Source organism: Bombina bombina, chromosome 1 (assembly GCF_027579735.1).
Source record: "Bombina bombina isolate aBomBom1 chromosome 1, aBomBom1.pri, whole genome shotgun sequence".
Classification (NCBI taxonomy): Eukaryota; Metazoa; Chordata; class Amphibia; order Anura; family Bombinatoridae; genus Bombina; species Bombina bombina.
In genome coordinates this window covers 1,530,230,613-1,530,251,057 of record NC_069499.1, presented here as the reverse complement: position 1 = coordinate 1,530,251,057, position 20,445 = coordinate 1,530,230,613, and the positions used below count along the sequence as shown (strand labels likewise).

Genomic DNA, 20,445 nt, shown 5'->3' with positions numbered 1-20,445 from the left:
CCTACCGGCTGGCAGAGGACCATTCGGGAGCTTTTCTCCTTCTGCGATATCATGAATGGAAGATAAACTCAGGAAAGAGTTCTCTGGTTCCCAGTACCAGAGTGGAGTTCCTGGGCACGATAATAGACTCCATAGCCATGAAAATATTCCTAACAGACCAGAGACGTCACAAAATTGTCTCCAGCTGTCTTGCCCTTCAGTACTCCTCACGGCCATCAGTGGCCCGGTTCATGGAGGGGATTGGGCTCATGGTATCCACTATAGATGTCATTCCTTTTTCCAGATTCCATCTCCGGCCTCTTCAGCTGTGCATGCTGAGGCAGTAGATCGGCGATCATTCGGACCTATCTCAACTGATCTCTCTGGACAACGGGTCGAGGGAATCTCTCTCTTAGTCTCTCCGTCCAGATCAGCTGTCCCAGTAGACATCCTTTCTCAGACCATCGTGGGATATTGTGACTACGAACGTGAGTCTCTCAGGTTGGGGAGCGGTTTGGGGTGCCAGGAAGGCACAGGGCAGGTGGAATCGGAAGGAGTCTCTTCTACTGATCAACATCCTGGAACTTCGGGCGATCTTCAATGCTCTGAGGGCTTACATCAACCATCAGGGGGAACGAGAAGCTCCCTAGCCATGAGGGAAGTAACTCGGAATCTGGAGTGGGCGCAGTCCCACGACTGTTCGCTATCAGCGATCCACATCCCGAGTGTGGACAACTGGGAAGCGGATTTTCAGGGAATATTCACATTGTTTTTGCTTATAAGATGGCCAGTAATGAGGATTTTATTCAGATTGAAGCCTGCACATCTGCACACAACTCAAACTTCTTTACAATACCTCCAGCATTATAGGTGGGTACTCCACTTTTTAAAGTTATGAGTCTCTCCTGTTTCATAAGTCTCACTTGTATTAAACCTTTATGAAAGATACCAAGGTTCATTCAGCTTGTACCTCTTAACAAATTCTCAATAGATTGAGCAGCATCAAAACCTACATTTACATCTACAGTTACATTTCCCCAGTTTAAAGGGACACTGAACCCAAATTTTTTCTTTGGTAATTCAGAAAGAGCATGCAATTTTAAGCAACTTTGTAATTTACTCCTATTATCAATTTTTCTTTGTTCTCTTGCTATCATTATTTGAAAAAGAAGGCGTCTAAGTTTTTTTTTTGGTTTCAGTACTCTGGACAGCACTTTTTTTATTGGTGGATGAATTTATCCACCAATCAGCAAGGACAACCCAGGTTGTTCACCAAAAATGGGCCGACATCTAAACTTACATTCTTGCATTTCAAATAAAGATACCAAGAGAATGAAGAAAATGTGATAATAGGAGCAAATTAGAAAGTTGCTTAAAATTTCATGCTCAGTCTGAATCACAAAAGAAATTTTTTGGGTACAGTGTCCCTTTAAGTCAAAATGAAGCTTTCATGATTCAGAAAGAGCACACAATTTTAAGAATTTTTCTAATTTACTTCCATTATCAAATTTCGCTCAATCTTTTTATATTTACCCTTTTTAAAGGTCATCAGCTCCTACTGAGCATACACAAGCTCATAGAGTATACATATACTAGTCAGTGATTGGCTAGTGTCTGTCACATGATACAGGGGGACGGAATATGGGAGAAAAAATACATTTCCCAGAAAAAAAAATCTGTTTCTTATTCAGGGCATGTGATTATTAACAGAGGCAACTCTTCTCATCAGCATTCTGGAGCTTACTGTAATTCAGTTTAGTTTGCTTCATTAATGGTTACAATTCCTTATGCCTGTACTCATATACATTTTAACAGTGGGGGCTTACATCAGTCAACTTGGATCATGCAGCCAAAGGGTCATTCAGGAAGCTGACAAAATTGTGACCTGTTTACAGTTCCAACTCTGTTAGCAATCCTTATTCTCTATGTGGACATTTTTGGAGGTGGACTACCTTATCTGTCACACAGTCCATACTATATATACTGTCTCAGATGGAATTTAAGAGTATGGGGTCAATTTATTATTGTGTGGAAGGACATTATAAAATGCAATGCCGCACCCTGCAGATTCGTGGCCAATCGGCCGCTAGCAGGGGGTGTCAATCAACCCGTTTGTATTCAATCGGGCAGATTGCTGTCTTGCGGTCTTAGTAACGCTGCTTCTTAATTTTCGCTTCAGGGGGAACTGAAGCGAAGTGGGTCGGAAGCAGCATCCTCTATGTCTTTAGAACAAACAATCCTCAGGAAAAATGTGTTGTCCTACAGGCAATCCCTGGGAACATTTACCCTCAGTTATGGTTCCCCTGCCATGATTCCCTGAGTTCTTAAGAAGTGCATCCATTGGATTTGTTATTCCAGGGACCTGGGAGTTGCTTCCTATTCCTGCAAGGGCAGAAGCAATTTTAAGTAAAGTTGGTGTCAGTACAAATTTACTGACTTTGACCACCTCATAAAATTTTAAGAAAGTACTATTTTATGAGGACATGAAAGTCAAAATATTTCCATCAGGCATATTAGCACGTTGTAATAGTTAAATATTTTTGTTTGCATTAAAAGCAAAGGGTTATTTTGATTTTGCTAAGCACATATCATTTTCGCAGCTTGAATGAATGTTCTATATCTAAAATATAGAGCTGCATTATTTGTTGGTGCTTTACAAATGATAATAAAGTAGCCTAATGCAGATGGTGGGGGTACAATTTTATGGTACTATTTACTGTATTGGTAAGCTCATGATACAGTTTTCTCTACTGAAACCCATCATTGCAAGGTGTTAAAGGGATAAACATAGCATTTAGTTAGTGTTCATTGCCCCTTAAAATGTTAAGATTAGCCATTTGGACAGATGGTAACCTAACATTCCTTTTAGGCTTTTCATGAAGAATTTGATAAATGCTGAACAAACGATGGAGAATTTTACAGAGGGATCAATCATTGTAGGGGACAAACCTAATTTAGCCTTTAGAAAAATAAAGACTCGACGAACATGTTAGCACTGAAAAATTGCAGTTTATAATCTGTTTGTGCTCTACAAATAATTAAAAATAATTAAAGGGACACTCAGGTTAAATAAAATGTTCATGATTCAGATACAGCATGTCATTTTAAACAACTTTCAAATTTACTTCCATTAACTATACGTATGCATTTGTGATTGGCTGATTGCTATCACATGGTACAAGGGGAGTGGAAATATACATAACTTTGAAATTTGTTATAAAAAAAATCTACTACTTATTTGAAGTTCAGACTAAGTGCTATTGCATTGTCTTGTTATCTTGCATTTGTTGATTATGCAAATAATAATGTGTTGACTGGTCCTTTAACTTATTCATTGTAAAAACACTTGTCTGTATATCTAGCAGAAAGGGTACTTTTTCTTTGCATTACATCTAAATGCAGTATGCATGCATACATGTGTTAATGTTGATGATACATGTGTATACATAATGGATCTACAGCATTTAATATACAACAAATGTGACTAAAGCTTGATTTATGTAGAATACCAAATAAACTGCAATTGTAATTCAATTTATGTAGGTCGAGAAAAAATATGAGAATTTTTTTTTTATCAACAAATGTAAAATATTAAAGAGATATGAAACACAAACATTTTCTTTCATGTTTCAGATAGATCATACATTTCTAAACATCTTTCCAATTTAATTCTATTATCTAATTTGTAACATAGTAACATAGTAGATAAGGTTGAAAAAAGACTGAAGTCCATCAAGTTCAACCTATACAAATCTAAAATACTTACATAAAGCTCCAGTTAAGCTTAAATAACCCAACTAAAAGGTGACTCATTTAATACTATCAATCATATCCATGAATTTTGTTTATATACAGAAATGTATCCAGACTATTTTTAAATGTATCTAAGGTATTGACATTCACTACCTCCTTTGGTAATGAGTTCCACAATTTTATTTCTCTTACAGTGAAAAAACGTTTCTGTTGCAGGAGATTAAATCTCCTTTCATCCAACCTTAGATTGTGACCTCTTGTTAGAATCAATTTTCTAGGAATAAACAGAGCTTTCCGCCATCTCTGAATATGGGCCTTGAATATATTTATATAAAGTAATCATGTCACCTCTCAAGACCCTTTTTTTCTAAAGAAAACAGACTCAGTTTGGCTATCCTCTCCTCATAGGTTAATTTCTCCAATCCCCTTATTAGCTTTGTGGCCCTTCTCTGAACTTTTTCTAGTTCTGCAATATCTTTGTTTGCGATCGTTCCCCAGAACTGCACTCCATACTCAAGGTGAGGTCTTACCAGGGCTTTATATAGGGCTCTATTTATCATTCCAATTCTCCTATATTTTCTCCTAAAAGTTCTCATGAGAAATAATTCTCCTATTTATCATTCAAAAATACTCCTAAAATTGGGCAAGTTCGACTGTAAAATACTCCTACTCTGTTCTAACTCTCCTTGGAGAACATGTTCTCCAAAAAAAGGGTTAAATTAGATCTTTTTAGTCGTATTTCATATAGTTCTCCTCATAATTCTCCTAGTTACAAATTTATCATTTATATTCTCCTGTGGAGGACTGAAAGTTCTCCTGCAAGTTCCTACCTTAAAGTTCTCCATAGCTAAAGTGGAGAACAGCATTAGAAATCTATTCTCTACCAGTTGTAGAAGCAGTTACACACAAAAAAAAGGGCTCTACAAGGTGCAAACATTATCTATAACAAAGCACAATAATAATGGTTATTGGAGTGCAATAATAATTTATGATGAAGTAAAAAAAATATATATATAATGGAGCACCAAAATAATATATAACAGAGCACAAAAATTATATCTATTGGGGCATAAAAATAAGATATAAAAAAGCGCTAAAATTTAAGCACAAAAACAATGAAAATGTAGATCTATTTTCTTATATGAAAGTTTGCTGAAGAGGGGCGTTAACTAAGCTACTAGGAAGGCTGTATAAAAATTTCTATTGGTTTATAAATGATTGACATGGAGAATAGTTGCTTATTTTTAGTGATAAATAAAGAGAAGATACTAATCCGACTGGAGAAATTTATCATTAGTCCTCCCCAGCTCTCCTCAGCTCTCCCATGGAGAAAAAACAACTTTTTTATGATAAATATGGGCGCACATGTGCTCCTCTCCTAAGGAGAGCTGTGGAGAACTGATAGAACAGAAAGGAGAATTCCCCAAATGATTGATAAATGGAGCCCATAGTGACAGAATGATGCTTTCCTCCCTTTAATCAATGCCTCTTTTAATACATGCTAGTATCTTATTAGCCTTTGAAGCCGCTGCCCTGCGTTGTGCTTTTTTCTTTTGGTATTCTTTGTTGAAAAGCATGCCAAGTTAGGCTGGGGAGCTGGGAGCTAGTTGCTGATTGAGAACGTGCAATTTTAAACAACTTTCCAATTATATTTTCAAATTTGCTTTATTCTGTTTTTATCATTTATTAAAGAGTAAATCTATGCAAGCTGATAGGAGCTCAGGAGTGTGTCTTTAGCAGTCTACGGCAGCTGTGTTTGGAACTATGTATAACATTACTATAAACAATAAAGAACTAGTTGAGTGGCACTAATAAAAAGCTGAGTATATATGAATTACAGTCAAAGGAGGCTATTCAACCTAAATTATCTGTATAAAATATGAATTGGTTCTATTGCTTCAATAAAAAAAAGGTTTATTACCCTAAACACGATATAAAATACAATTCAGAATACTTTTCTAATAAAAAATAGAAATAAAAAATAGTTGTGACCACAACATGTACAACGTTATAAAATGTGTATATAGTAGTTCCTGATTCTCTCAGGACAATGCAGACAAGCAAATAACGTATACCTAGGTATTTTGGTATCAGACAGATTACTAAGACTCGTAAAGTATATTTCAATATAGACTTAAGCACAGTGTCAGTTCAACCATTGTTACATAAAAAATACAATATCGCAAAGGTATATTTGCAACTGTATTAACACAGTGAAAATACAATTGTATCAACAAATATAGTAATAACAATATTCAGCATATAGTGGATACAGAAATATTTCCGCTAAGTAGAATGTTCACTTGAATTGTGTGGTCTCAAATATATGAGCAAGAAAACAAACCGTATTTTTAGAGCTCCGTATACCTCTTATATAATTTACTAATCCAGTATATCAAGGAAAGTTATAGTGATTCAGTGAAAGAGAGTGACTTTGTTAAGTGTTTCCATAAAGAGATATATTTATAGTGTCCCTGTTTAAACAGGTACGGAATTAATCTGTGAGTATCTCTCTTATTCACAATTTGGTGAAAAACAAAGTGTAGAAAAAAATTATGAATTTTCCACCATGTGGGATAGTGTGTTAAAAGAAGGGTGTTTATACACTATGTGAGAGTTAATTCTGTTGGTAATCAGTCTCAAAAGTGTCCTGTGATGTCCTGAAATATGTAGATAATAGTAGTTACTAACCGGTCAGGTATTTTAAGGGTAAGTGTCGTCGGACCTCTGCTCTAGGCTTAGCGGGTTGTGTTCAGCTGTGTGGCAGACTTACCTAATTGTATTTTGTGTACTCCTCGCAACGGCGTATTCCATGTATGGCGGGATACTTAGTGTCTTCACTGCCGGATCTAACGGCTTAGTCATCTGACCTTCTTCTTTATAGTGTGTTATAACCTCCGTAGAACACTGGTATGGGTGTCTATTCTTCTTAGATACACGTAGTGTCCACAAGTCAAGCTTCTATGCGTTTCGGCACTGTTATGCCTTTATCAAGATCTTTCCATTACTATAAACAATATTGCAAACACTGCGGCCAAATGGCTAAAAACACATGCACGCTCCTGAACTCACCAAGGATTACTCTTTAAGAAAGGATACCAAGAGAACTAAGCAAAATTTATAATAGACGTAAATTGGAAAGTCGTTTAAAACTTCACCCATCATGATTTATCTAGTACATTTGTTTGATTTTGACTTTACTGTCCCTTTAAGGATATTAGAGTATTTTCATGTTGTTTTTTTTTTATAGATAGTTATCAGCAATCAGATTTGATACAGATAGCATTTTTTCTATTTCTGATTAGTTTCTTTCAATATTAGTTTTTATATATATTTTCTTATATATTATGACAATGCAATTCTCTAATAGACATGTTTAATCATTTTACTATTAGTTTTTTTTCTGAATGTTTATATTTATTTTTAATGCGGTTAATGAACATATGTAACAAGCCAGGGAAGTGTGAGACACGCAGCAATCACCTCTTGAGGAATTTCTCACATTTAGTAAACAAAACACACTACAGTTTTTTTTTTGTCCCAGATCAGCTCCCTTAGTAATGGGAAGTAAAAGATACTAAATATACTACAACTGGGTATAAAAAATAAATAGCTGAGCAGCTACATTGTATCCAGGATTTGTATATCAAGTTGCAAAGCTACAAGAAGCTATTCTACGGGGACTTTTTCTTAGGCATTCTTACTTCTACTAAGTGTGAGCTTATGTGGTTTTAGCACTGTTATGATGGCATGGAACGTCTTAACCGTTTGGCTGTACTGAAGCCATAGCTTCTTCCTAAATGGGATTTCGGGCTGGAGGGAGACCCTAGTGTCTTAGGCACAACCCCCCTGACCCGGTCCCATCATTAATATCACGTGATCGCATGAACGCTTGCGTGATTAAAATATTTACTTTTCTCCAACATTGGTGTGTCCGGTCCACGGCGTCATCCTTACTTGTGGGATATTCTCTTCCCCAACAGGAAATGGCAAAGAGCCCCAGCAAAGCTGGTCACATGATCCCTCCTAGGCTCCGCCCACCCCAGTCATTCTCTTTGCCGTTGCACAGGCAACATCTCCACGGAGATGGTTAAGAGTTTTTTGGTGTTTAAATGTAGTTTTATTCTTCTATCAAGTGTTTGTTATTTTAAAATAGTGCTGGTATGTACTATTTACTCTGAAACAGAAAAGGATGAAGAATTCTGTTTGTGAGAGGAAGATGATTTTAGCAGACAGTAACTAAAATCGATTGCTGTTTCCACACAGGACTGTTGAGATGAAGTAACTTCAGTTGGGGGAAACAGTTGGCAGTCTTTTCTGCTTAAGGTATGACTAGCCATATTTCTAACAAGACCATGTAATGCTGGAAGGCTGTCATTTCCCCTCATGGGGACCGGTAAGCCATTTTCTTAGTTAAACATAAAAGAATAAAGGGCTTCAAAAAGGGCTTAAAAACTGGTAGACATTTTTCTGGGCTAAAACAATTGCTTTACTAGGCATATTATGCAGATTCTAACTAATTATTGGTATTATAATCTTGGGGAACGTTTAGAAAAACGGCAGGCACTGTGTTGGACACCTTTTTCAGATGGGGGCCTTTCTAGTTATAGACAGAGCCTCATTCTGGGACTGTATAGGGGTTAAATGTAAAAACGGCTCCGGTTCCGTTAATTTAAGGGTTAAAGCTCTGAAATTTGGTGTGCAATACTTTTAATGCTTTAAGACACTGTGGTGAAATATTGGTGAATTTTGAACAATTCCTTCATACTTTTTCACATATTCAGTAATAAAGTGTTTTCAGTTTGAAATTTAAAGTGACAGTAACGGTTTTATTTTAAAATGTTTTTTGTGCTTTGTTGACAAGTTTAAGCCTGTTTAACATGTCTGTACGATCAGATAAGCTATGTTCTATATGTATGAAAGCCAATGTGTCTCCCCATTTAAATTTATGTGATAATTGTGCCATAGTGTCCAAACAAAGTAAGGACAGTAATGCCACAGATAATGATATTGCCCAAGATGATTCCTCAAATGAGGGGAGTAAACATGATACTACATCATCCCCTACTGTGTCTACACCAGTTATGCCCACACAGGAGGCCCCTAGTACATCTAGTGCGCCAATACTTATTACCATGCAACAATTAACGGCTGTAATGGATAACTCCATAGCAAATCTTTTATCCAAAATGCCTACTTATCAGAGAAAGCGCGATTGCTCTGTTTTAAACACTGAAGAGCAAGAGGACGCTGATGATAACTGTTCTGACATACCCTCACACCAATCTCAAGGGGCCATGAGGGAGGTTTTGTCTGATGGAGAAATTTCAGATTCAGGAAAAATTTCTCATCAAGCTGAACCTGATGTTGTGACATTTAAATTTAAATTAGAACATCTCCGCGCACTGCTTAAGGAGGTGTTATCTACTCTGGATGATTGTGACAATTTGGTCATTCCAGAGAAATTATGTAAGATGGACAAGTTCCTAGAGGTTCCGGTGCCCCCCGACGCTTTTCCTATACCCAAGCGGGTGGCGGACATAGTAAATAAAGAGTGGGAAAGGCCCGGCATACCTTTTGTTCCCCCCCCTATATTTAAGAAATTATTTCCTATAGTCGACCCCAGAAAGGACTTATGGCAGACAGTCCCCAAGGTCGAGGGGGCGGTTTCTACTCTAAACAAACGCACTACTATTCCTATTGAAGATAGTTGTGCTTTCAAAGATCCTATGGATAAGAAATTAGAGGGTTTGCTTAAAAAGATTTTTGTACAGCAAGGTTACCTTCTACAACCAATTTCATGCATTGTTCCTGTCACTACGGCAGCGTGTTTCTGGTTCGAGGAACTAGAAAAATCGCTCAGTAAAGAATCTTCGTATGAGGAGGTTATGGACAGAGTTCAAGCACTTAAATTGGCTAACTCTTTTGTTTTAGATGCCGCTTTGCAATTAGCTAGATTAGCGGCGAAAAATTCAGGGTTTGCTGTCGTGGCGCGCAGAGTGCTTTGGCTAAAGTCTTGGTCAGCGGATGTGTCTTCCAAGACAAAATTGCTTAACATTCCTTTCAAAGGTAAAACATTATTTGGACCTGATTTGAAAGAGATTATTTCAGACATCACTGGGGGAAAGGGCCACGCCCTCCCACAGGATAGGTTTTTTAAGGCTAATAATAAGCCTAATTTTCGTCCCTTTCGCAGAAACGGACCAGTCTCTAATTCTGTATCCTCTAAGCAAGAGGGTAATACTTCACAACCCAAACCAGCCTGGAAACCAATGCAAGGCTGGAACAAGGGTAAGCAGGCCAAGAAGCCTACCACTGCTACCAAAACAGCATGAAGGGATAGCCCCCGATCCGGGACCGGATCTAGTGGGGGGCAGACTTTCTCTCTTTGCTCAGGCTTGGGCAAGAGATGTTCAGGATCCTTGGGCGCTAGAAATAGTTTCTCAAGGTTATCTCCTGGAATTCAAGGAACTACCCCCAAGGGGAAGGTTCCACAGGTCTCAATTATCTTCAAACCAAATAAAGAGACAGGCATTCTTACATTGTGTAGAAGACCTGTTAAAGATGGGAGTGATACATCCAGTTCCAATAAGAGAACAAGGAATGGGATTTTATTCCAATCTGTTCATAGTTCCCAAAAAAGAGGGAACATTCAGACCAATTTTGGATCTAAAGATCCTAAACAAATTTCTCAGGGTACCATCGTTCAAAATGGAAACTATTCGAACGATCCTACCTACTATCCAGGAAAATCAATTTATGACTACCGTGGATTTAAAGGATGCGTACCTACATATTCCTATCCACAAGGAACATCATCAGTTCCTAAGGTTCGCTTTTCTGGACAAGCATTACCAGTTTGTGGCACTTCCATTTGGATTAGCCACTGCTCCAAAGATTTTCACAAAGGTACTAGGGTCCCTTCTAGCGGTTCTAAGACCAAGGGGCATTGCAGTAGTACCTTACTTGGACGACATCCTGATTCAAGCGTCGTCCCTGTCAAAAGCAAAGGCTCATACGGACATCGTCCTAGCCTTTCTCAGATCTCACGGATGGAAGGTGAACAAAGAAAAAAGTTCTCTGTCCCCGTCAACAAGAGTTCCCTTCTTGGGAACAATAATAGATTCCTTAGAAATGAGGATTTTTCTGACAGAAGTCAGAAAATCAAAACTTCTAAGCTCTTGTCAAGTACTTCATTCTGTTCCTCGTCCTTCCATAGCGCAGTGCATGGAAGTAATAGGATTGATGGTTGCAACAATGGACATAGTTCCTTTTGCATGAATTCATCTAAGACCATTACAACTGTGCATGCTCAGACAGTGGAATGGGGATTATACAGACTTGTCTCCGACAATTCAAGTAGATCAAAAGACCAGAGATTCACTCCGTTGGTGGCTGACCCTGGACAATCTGTCACAGGGAATGAGCTTCCGCAGACCAGAGTGGGTCATTGTCACGACCGACGCCAGCCTAGTGGGCTGGGGCGCGGTCTGGGAATCCCTGAAAGCTCAGGGTCTATGGTCTCGGGAAGAGTCTCTTCTCCCGATAAACATTCTGGAACTGAGAGAGATATTAAATGCTCTCAGAGCTTGGCCTCAACTAGCAAAGGCCAAATTCATAAGGTTTCAGTCAGACAACATGACGACCGTTGCATATATCAATCATCAGGGGGGAACAAGGACTTCCCTGGCGATGAAAGAAGTGACCAAGATAATTCAATGGGCGGAGGATCACTCCTGCCACTTGTCTACGATCCACATCCCAGGAGTGGAAAATTGGGAAGCGGATTTTCTGAGTCGTCAGACATTCCATCCGGGGGAGTGGGAACTCCATCCGGAAATCTTTGCCCAAATAACTCAATTATGGGGCATTCCAGACATGGATCTGATGGCGTCTCGTCAGAACTTCAAGGTTCCTTGCTACGGGTCCAGATCCAGGGATCCCAAGGCGACCATAGTAGATGCACTAGTAGCACCTTGGACCTTCAACCTAGCTTATGTATTCCCACCGTTTCCTCTCATCCCCAGGCTGGTAGCCAGGATCAATCAGGAGAGGGCCTCGGTGATCTTGATAGCTCCTGCGTGGCCACGCAGGACTTGGTATGCAGACCTGGTGAATATGTCATCGGCTCCACCATGGAAGCTACCTTTGAGACAGGACCTTCTTGTTCAGGGTCCATTCGAACATCCGAATCTGGTTTCCCTCCAACTGATGGCTTGGAGATTGAACGCTTGATTTTATCAAAGCGTGGGTTTTCAGATTCTGTAATAGATACTCTGATTCAGGCTAGAAAGCCTGTAACTAGAAAAATTTACCATAAAATATGGAAAAAATATATCTGTTGGTGTGAATCTAAAGGATTCCCATGGAACAATATAAAAATTCCTAAGATTCTATCCTTTCTACAAGAAGGTTTGGAGAAAGGATTATCTGCAAGTTCTCTGAAGGGACAGATCTCTGCTTTATCTGTTTTACTTCACAAAAGACTGGCAGCTGTGCCAGATGTTCAAGCATTTGTTCAGGCTCTGGTTAGGATCAAGCCTGTTTACAGACCTTTGACTCCTCCCTGGAGTCTAAATCTAGTTCTTTCAGTTCTTCAAGGGGTTCCGTTTGAACCCTTACATTCCGTAGATATTAAGTTATTATCTTGGAAAGTTTTGTTTTTGGTTGCAATTTCTTCTGCTAGAAGAGTTTCAGAGTTATCTGCTCTGCAGTGTTCTCCGCCCTATCTGGTGTTCCATGCAGATAAGGTGGTTTTGCGTACTAAGCCTGGTTTTCTTCCGAAAGTTGTTTCCAACAAAAATATTAACCAGGAGATAGTTGTACCTTCTTTGTGTCCGAATCCAGTTTCAAAGAAGGAACGTTTGTTACACAATTTGGACGTAGTCCGTGCTCTAAAATTCTATTTAGAGGCTACTAAAGATTTCAGACAAACATCTTCCTTGTTTGTTGTTTATTCTGGTAAAAGGAGAGGTCAAAAAGCGACTTCTACCTCTCTTTCCTTTTGGCTTAAAAGCATTATCCGATTGGCTTATGAGACTGCCGGACTGCAGCCTCCTGAAAGAATTACAGCTCACTCCACTAGGGCTGTGGCTTCCACATGGGCCTTCAAGAACGAGGCTTCTGTTGACCAGATATGTAAGGCAGCGACTTGGTCTTCACTGCACACTTTTGCCAAATTTTACAAATTTGATACTTTTGCTTCTTCGGAGGCTATTTTTGGGAGAAAGGTTTTGCAAGCCGTGGTGCCTTCCATTTAGGTGACCTGATTTGCTCCCTCCCTTCATCCGTGTCCTAAAGCTTTGGTATTGGTTCCCACAAGTAAGGATGGCGCCGTGGACCGGACACACCAATGTTGGAGAAAACAGAATTTATGCTTACCTGATAAATTACTTTCTCCAACGGTGTGTCCGGTCCACGGCCCGCCCTGGTTTTTTAATCAGGTCTGATGAATTATTTTCTCTAACTACAGTCACCACGGTATCATATGGTTTCTCCTATATATATTTCCTCCTGTCCGTCGGTCGAATGACTGGGGTGGGCGGAGCCTAGGAGGGATCATGTGACCAGCTTTGCTGGGACTCTTTGCCATTTCCTGTTGGGGAAGAGAATATCCCACAAGTAAGGATGACGCCGTGGACCGGACACACCGTTAGAGAAAGTAATTTATCAGGTAAGCATAAATTCTGTTATTTGTTTACATCAGAACAACTAAGTCCCGGCTGGAAGGGGTTAAAGCTGCTCTCATATGGAGATGCACATTGTTTTTCTTTTAGCTTCTAATCTTGTAAATTATAAATATAAAGCAAGGGCTGCACTCTACCATTACTGTTGTCTTAAGGGGACACTAAAGTCAAAATAAACTTATGATTTAGATGGAGCATGCAGTTTTAAGTAACTTTCCAATTTACTTCCATTATCAAATTTTGCACAGTCTTTTTATGGTCACACTTTCTGTGGAACAAGATCCTACTGAGTAAGTGCACAAGCTCACAGGGTATGTGTATACTAGTCTGTGATTGGCTGATGTCTGTCACATGATACAGGGGGCCGGACAATGGGAGAAAAAGTAATTTGTCAGAAAAAAAATCTCCCGCTTATTTGAAATTCAGAGTAAGTACTAATGCATTGTCTTTTTATTATGTACTTGTTAATTATGTCATTCTACTGCATTGAGTGGTCCTTTAAGAAGAAATTAAATGGACAGTAAACACCTTGGAATTACAAAACATTTCTGATGTGTTGCTATATAATCACATATCAGCCATGTCTAAATGTTTTTAAAACAATTTAACATTTTTTATTTTTCAATAGTCAAACTCCAACCAACGTTTGCCTTATTTGGAGGAGCCAATCTGAGTTTTAATCCAGAGTCATCAAGGCTAGTCACAATCATGAAGTTGTATAAAGTGAATTGTTTTGCAGTTGCTATCTGATAAACCCAAATAGGAACATATATGTAGCATAGTTAACCTCGAGAAGTTAGCTAGGTGCATTTCAAGTTCTGAGAAAAAGAGGGCAAAATAAATAATGAAAATATATTGCAAAGTTGTTTCATTATTTATAAATAAACATTTAAAATGCAAATCTCAAGGGACACTAAAGTCAAAATTAACTTTTTTTTTTTCTTCGTTTTCTAAATATCTTTATTTGAAAAAGCAGGAATGAAAGCTTAAGAGCCGGCCCATTTTTGGTTAAGCACCCTGGATAGTGCTTGCTGAATGGTAGCTACATTTAGCCACCAATCAGCAAGCAGAACCCAGGTTCTGGACCAAACATTTTCAAATAAAGATGGAAAGAAAAAATATTAGGAGTTGCTTAAAATTGCATGCTCTATCTGAATCATGAAAGAAAAAAATTGGTTTAGTATCCCTTTAAAGCTACTTGCTTACTTGCCTTATGCTATACCAGTTCCTTTTTGTAACATGTTTTAATAAAAATATTCACAGCTTTATTGTATATTCTTACTACAATTTAATTTTCCAAACAGGAAAGATCGTCCAATTGCTCTGGGTATCTTCCCATTGGCTGCAGGCGACTCCTTGGTTTTACCTGATGCCCATGGTACAGAAACTCTTGGAAACGGGCCATGGAAACTTCAAGACCAAAGCAACACTCGTTGCAATACCAGTTTAAAGGTAATTATTTTAACCCATTTTTTAAACACTCCCCCCCCCCCCATCTTAATGTGAGGAGAGTCCACAGCTTTTTCTTTGTGGGAATACAGAACCTGGCCACCAGGAGGAGGCAAAGACACCCCAGTCAAAGGTCTAAATACCTCCCCCACTCCCCTCATCCCCCAGTCATTCTTTGCCTTTCGTCACAGAAGGATGGCAGAGAAGTGTCCGAAGATTAAGAGTAGTCTCTTATGGAGGGTAGTACCCTTTGGTATGGGACTGGATTTTTAAAGGGACAGTCTACACCAGAATTTGTATTGTTTAATACGATAGATAATCCCTTTATTAACCATACCCTAGTTTTGTATAACCAACACAGTTATATAAATACACTTTTTACCCCAGTGATTATCCTGTATCTAAGCCTCTGCAAACTGCCACCTTATTTCAGTTCTTTTGACAGACATCCATTTCAGCCAATCAAAACTGGGTCACTGGAACTTCACGTGCGTGAGCACAGTGTTATCTGTGACACACATGAACTAACACCCTCTAGTGGTGAAAAACTGTTAAAATGCCCTGAGAGAAGAGGCGGCCTTCAAGGGCTTAGAAATTAGCATATGAACCTCCTAGGTTTAGCTTTCAACTAAGAATACCAAGAGAACAAAGCAAAATTGGTGATAAAAGTAAATTGGAAAATTGTTTAAAAGTACATTCTCTATCTGAATCATGAGTTTATTTTGGACTGTCCCTTTAAGTAGTCTTTACAGTCTCTCAGTGAGAGCATTGACGAATGTTAGGGTCTGGAGATGCAGGGAAAATCCAGATTCATATTAACAGCTCCTAAGCAATCAGTGTTGACGAGTTTCACTGCCTGCTTCTATCACTCAAGTCCATGTCAGGTGTGATGCTACAAGACTGTCAAACTTGAGAGGCTGTCTGTTCCACGGCGGTGATTCCGATAAGATCGTTTCATTTTATACTTGTTTGATAACGCAAGAAGACAGGGTCACAGTGCCTCCTTTTATCTGTATGGAATCAAGGGTTAATATCTCCGGAAGGGGATTATTGAACAGGGGGGGGGGGGGGGGATTTATGCATAATTTGCTTTATTATGTTTTATGCTGCGACATGTGTGAGATGAGGCTCAGGCAGATGTTGGAACATTCAGGTTTTACTTTAGTTTTTGGATAACTGTGCGGCCTATTAGGTTTGGCGCGCTTATCCTTGGAGCAGGGGCGGTCCTGCATGGTATACCATGGGACCGGGTGTGGTCTCATTGATTTCTGCTTTTCCTGACATGCGGTTTACAGGAGACAAAGCTATTTCTCTGTGGGGCTGGGGTCATAGGAGGTGGTGAGTGCCCCAGCCATTGGGGGTAATAAAGGTGCCATTTATCTTTGTCTATAGTCTATCTTGAAAGCGCAAGCTATGGAGTACTCTAATACTTTAGAGGGTACTCCCTCTTTACCTAAATCTAATACCTGTTTTTATTGTAAGGAGGCTACGGTATACTTGTATGCTCAATTATGTTCCACATGCCTTGATAAAGTACTTATATCTAAGAAACCTAAGATGTTTAGTACCACTGATCTGTCCACCTCCGAGGTTTCTCCGTCCCGGGAGGTGTGTTTCCTGCAGTCGTCTCCTATTACACAGGCAGCTTCCCATTGCGCTGCTGATCCTCCTTCAGGAGGGGCCCTCTTACCGCCAGACTTTACTGAACAGCTACAAACGGCAATGTCTGCGGCCTTCAGTACTTTACCTCGCCCTGCTAAGTGCAAGCGAAAGGTCAAATATTGCTATCCTTTCCAGGGGTCATCTACCAACTTGTTGGATTTATCTGATACTAGATTATCCACTGACGAGTTTGCCTCCAATACTTCACATGATGCTCTTTCTGGGTTGGAATCTGCTGCCTCTAAACCTCCGGCTGCGGAGGAACCAGACTTTAGATTTAGGATTGAGCATTTATGCTTTCTGTTAAAAGAAGTGTTGGCTACTTTAGAGGTTCCAGAACCTAAATTACCAGAGGAACCTTCTATTCCTAAGCTTGATAAGGTTTATGAGGACAGGGTGGTGCCACAGACTTTCCCGGTTCCCGTAAAGATAGCAAATATTAAGAATGAATGGGAGAGACTTGTATCTTCTTTTTTCCCTTCTTCCATTAAGAAGTTGTTCCTGGTTCCGGACTCTCAATTAGAGTTGTGGGGTTCTGTCCCTAAGATGGATAGAGCTATCTCCACGCTTGCCAAGCGCACTACTATCCCGCTTGAGGATAGTTCGTCGTTTAAGGAGCCCATGGATAAGAAGCTAGAAACTCTGTTAAGAAAGATGTTTCAGCACATGGGGTACTTGTTTCAACCTGCAGTGGCGGTTGCTGCGGTGACTGGAGCCACCACCTATTGGTGTGACTCTCTATCGGAGATGATTGAGGTGGAAACTCCCCTTGACGAGATCCAGGAAAGAATTAAGACCTTGAGGGTAGCTAATTCTTTTATCTGTGATGCCAATATGCTGATCATTCGCCTGAATGCCAAGACATCAGGTTTTTCTGTTCTAGCCCGTAGGGCACTATGGCTGAAGTCTTGGTCTGCGGATATGACTTCAAAATCTAGATTACTTTCCCTTCCATTTAAGGGGAAGATTATTTAGGGTCCTAATTTTTGTCCCTTTCGTTCGGATAAATCCCAACGCCAGCAGCCCTCCACAAAGCCTGAGCAGTCCAAGGGAACTTGGAAACTGTCTCAATCTTGGAATAAATCCTAGCAGAACCATCCATTGCTGGATCGTGTTGGGGGCAGACTATCTCTCTTTGTGGAGGCTTGGCTTGGGAACGTACAAGACCCTTGGGTTTTGGAGGTCATCGCACAAGGTTACAGGACAGGTTTCAAATCTCATCCACCTACGGGCAGATTCATCTTATCAAACCTGTCTTCAAGACCAGAAAAACAAGAAGCTTTTCTAGGGTGCATGAGGGATCTCTCCTCCCTGGGAGTAATTGTGATGGTACCTCTAGCAGAAAGAGGTCTGGGGTACTACTCAAACCTTTTTGTGGTCCCAAAGAAGAAGGGTACGTTTCACCGATTCTGGACCTAAAGTGCTTAGACAAGTTCCTGTCTGTCCCATCGTTCAAGATGGAGACTATAAGGTCCATTCTGCCCTTAGTTAAAGAGGGATAGTTCATGACTACAATAGACTTGAAGGATGCTTACCTTCATGTGCTAATACACAAGGATCACTTCAAGTTCTTAAGATTCGTGTTTCTGGGCCAGCACTTCCTGTTTGTTGCTTTTTCTTTTGGTCTAGCTACTGCTCCAAGAGGTTCTGGGGGCTCTGCTCGCGGTGGCGAGATACAGATGGCTCCATCCTGTTGGCTGGCAGAGGACCATTCAAGAGCTCTTCTTCTTCGATCTCATGGATGGAAGATAAACTTAGGAAAGAGTTCTCTGGTTCCCAGTACCAGGGTGGAATTCCTGGGTACAATAATAGATTCCATATCCATGAGGATATTTTTTACAGACCAGAGACGTTGCAAAATTGCTTCCAATTGTCTTGCCCTTAAGTCTATCCGGATGGGGAGCTGTTTAGGGTGCCAGTAAGGCACAGGGCCTATGGACTTAAGAGGAATCTCTCCTCCCGATCAAAATTTGGGAGCTTCGAGCAATCTTTAATGCTCTAAAGGCTTGGCCTCTTCTGGGTTCGTCCCAGTTTATCAGATTCCAATCAGACAACATAACCTCGGTGGGTTACATCAACCATCAGGGGGGATGAGGAGCTCCCTAGATATGAGGGAAGTATCTCAGATTTTGGAATGGGCAGAGGCCCACAACTGCTCGCTGTCAGCAATCCACATTCTGAGTGTGGACAAATGGGAAGCGGATTTTCTCAGCAGACAATCGTTTCATCCGGGGAATGGTCTCTCTATCCCGAGGTGTTTGTGGAGATTTGCAACAAATGGGGGACGCCGGAGATGGATCTCATGGCGTCCTGACTCCATACCAAGCTACCCAGATACGGGTCGCTGTTACAGGGATCCTCAGGCAGATCTGATAGATAAATTAGCAGTGCCTTGGAGGTTCGGCCTAGTTTACATTTTTCCACCGTTACCACTTCTCCCTCGTGTAGTGGCCCGCATCCAGCAGGAGCAAGCTTTGGCTATTTTAATTGCTCCATCGTGGCCACGAAGGATGTGGTTTGCAGACCTGGTGGCGATGTCTTCATCTCCTCCATGGAGTTTACCTTGTCGTGGGGTTCTGCTGGAACAAGGTCCTTTTGTTCATCAGAATCTAGATTCTCTGTGGCTGACTGCGTGGAGATTGAACGCTTAGTCCTAGCCAAGAGATGTTTTTCGGAGAGAGAGATTGATACTGTCATTTAAGCTAGGAAGCTGTTCACCCGTCGCATCTATCATAAGGTTTGGAGGACCTACTTATTGTGGTGTGAAGAGCGTGGATTTCCCTGGTATAAGGTCAAGGTGTCCAGGATTCTTTCCTTTCTCCAAGATGGTTTGGAGAAGGGACTTGTCGCTAGTTCCTTAAAGGGACAGATTTCGGCTCTATCGGTGTTATTGCACAAGATGCTCGCTGAGCTTCCTGTTGTATAGTCTTTTGTTCAGGCTCTGTATAGAACCAGGCCTGTGTTTAGACCTTCCACCCTTCACTGGAGCTTAAATCTAGTTCTTAAAGTTTTGCAGAGGGCTCCGTTTGAGGCTATGCATTCACTTGACATTAAATTACTTTTGTGGAAGGCTCTTTTTCTACTGGCTGTTCTTCGTACTGGGTTGGGTTTTCTCCCTAAGGTTGTATCTGATTGCAACATAAATCAGGAGATTGTGGTTCCTTCCTTGTGTCCCAATCCTTCTTCGAAGAAACAATTACTTCATAATTTGGATTTGGTTCGGGCTTTAAAAGTCTATCTTCAGGCTATGAAGGAATTTAGACAGACTTCGTCCTTGTTTGTTGTCTATTCTGGGAAGTGTAGAGGGCAGAAGGCTTCTTCTACTTCCCTATCCTTTTGGTTGAGGAGCATTATTCGCTTGGCATATGAATCAGCATGGCATAAGCCCTCCTCAGAGGATTGCGGCTCATTCAACTAGAGCTGTGACTTCGTCTTGGGTCTTCAAGAATGATATGGAGCAGATTTGTAGGGCGGCTACCTGGTCCTCCTTGCATACCTTTTCAAAATTTTACAAATTTGACATTTTTGCTTTGGCTGAAGCAGCTTTTGGGAGAAAAGTTTTGCAGGCTGTGGTGCCCTCAGAATAGGGCCCGCCTCTCCTTTTTTTACCCTCCCGTTTTCATTCAGTGTCCTCTAGAGCTTGGGTATATGTTTCCTACAAGTAAGGAATGAAGCCGTGGACTCTCCTTATATTAAGATGGAAAACATAAATTATGCTTACCAGAGAATTTCCTTTCCATCTGTATGAGGAGAGTCCACGGCCCACGCCCGTTTTCTCTGTTGGGCGGACTTACATTTTTTGTTATTCTTCTGGAACCTTTTATACCCTGATATTTCACCTACTGTTCCTTGTTCCATCGGAAGAATGACTGGGGGAGGTATTTAAGCCTTTGGCTGGGGTGTCTCTTCCTCCTCC

General features: G+C 40.4%; 1 protein-coding gene across 4 annotated transcripts in view; it reads left to right on the top strand.

Moving 5' to 3' along the window:
• SPAG9 (sperm associated antigen 9) overlaps nt 1–20,445 on the top strand; it is an 828,940-nt gene that overhangs the window by 278,633 nt on the left and 529,862 nt on the right. For all 4 annotated transcript variants that reach the window (XM_053708414.1, XM_053708433.1, XM_053708441.1 and 1 more), the window contains exon 5: nt 14,723–14,870. In XM_053708414.1, coding sequence (XP_053564389.1) covers nt 14,723–14,870 — 148 coding nt within the window. The remainder of the gene's footprint in view (nt 1–14,722; nt 14,871–20,445) is intronic.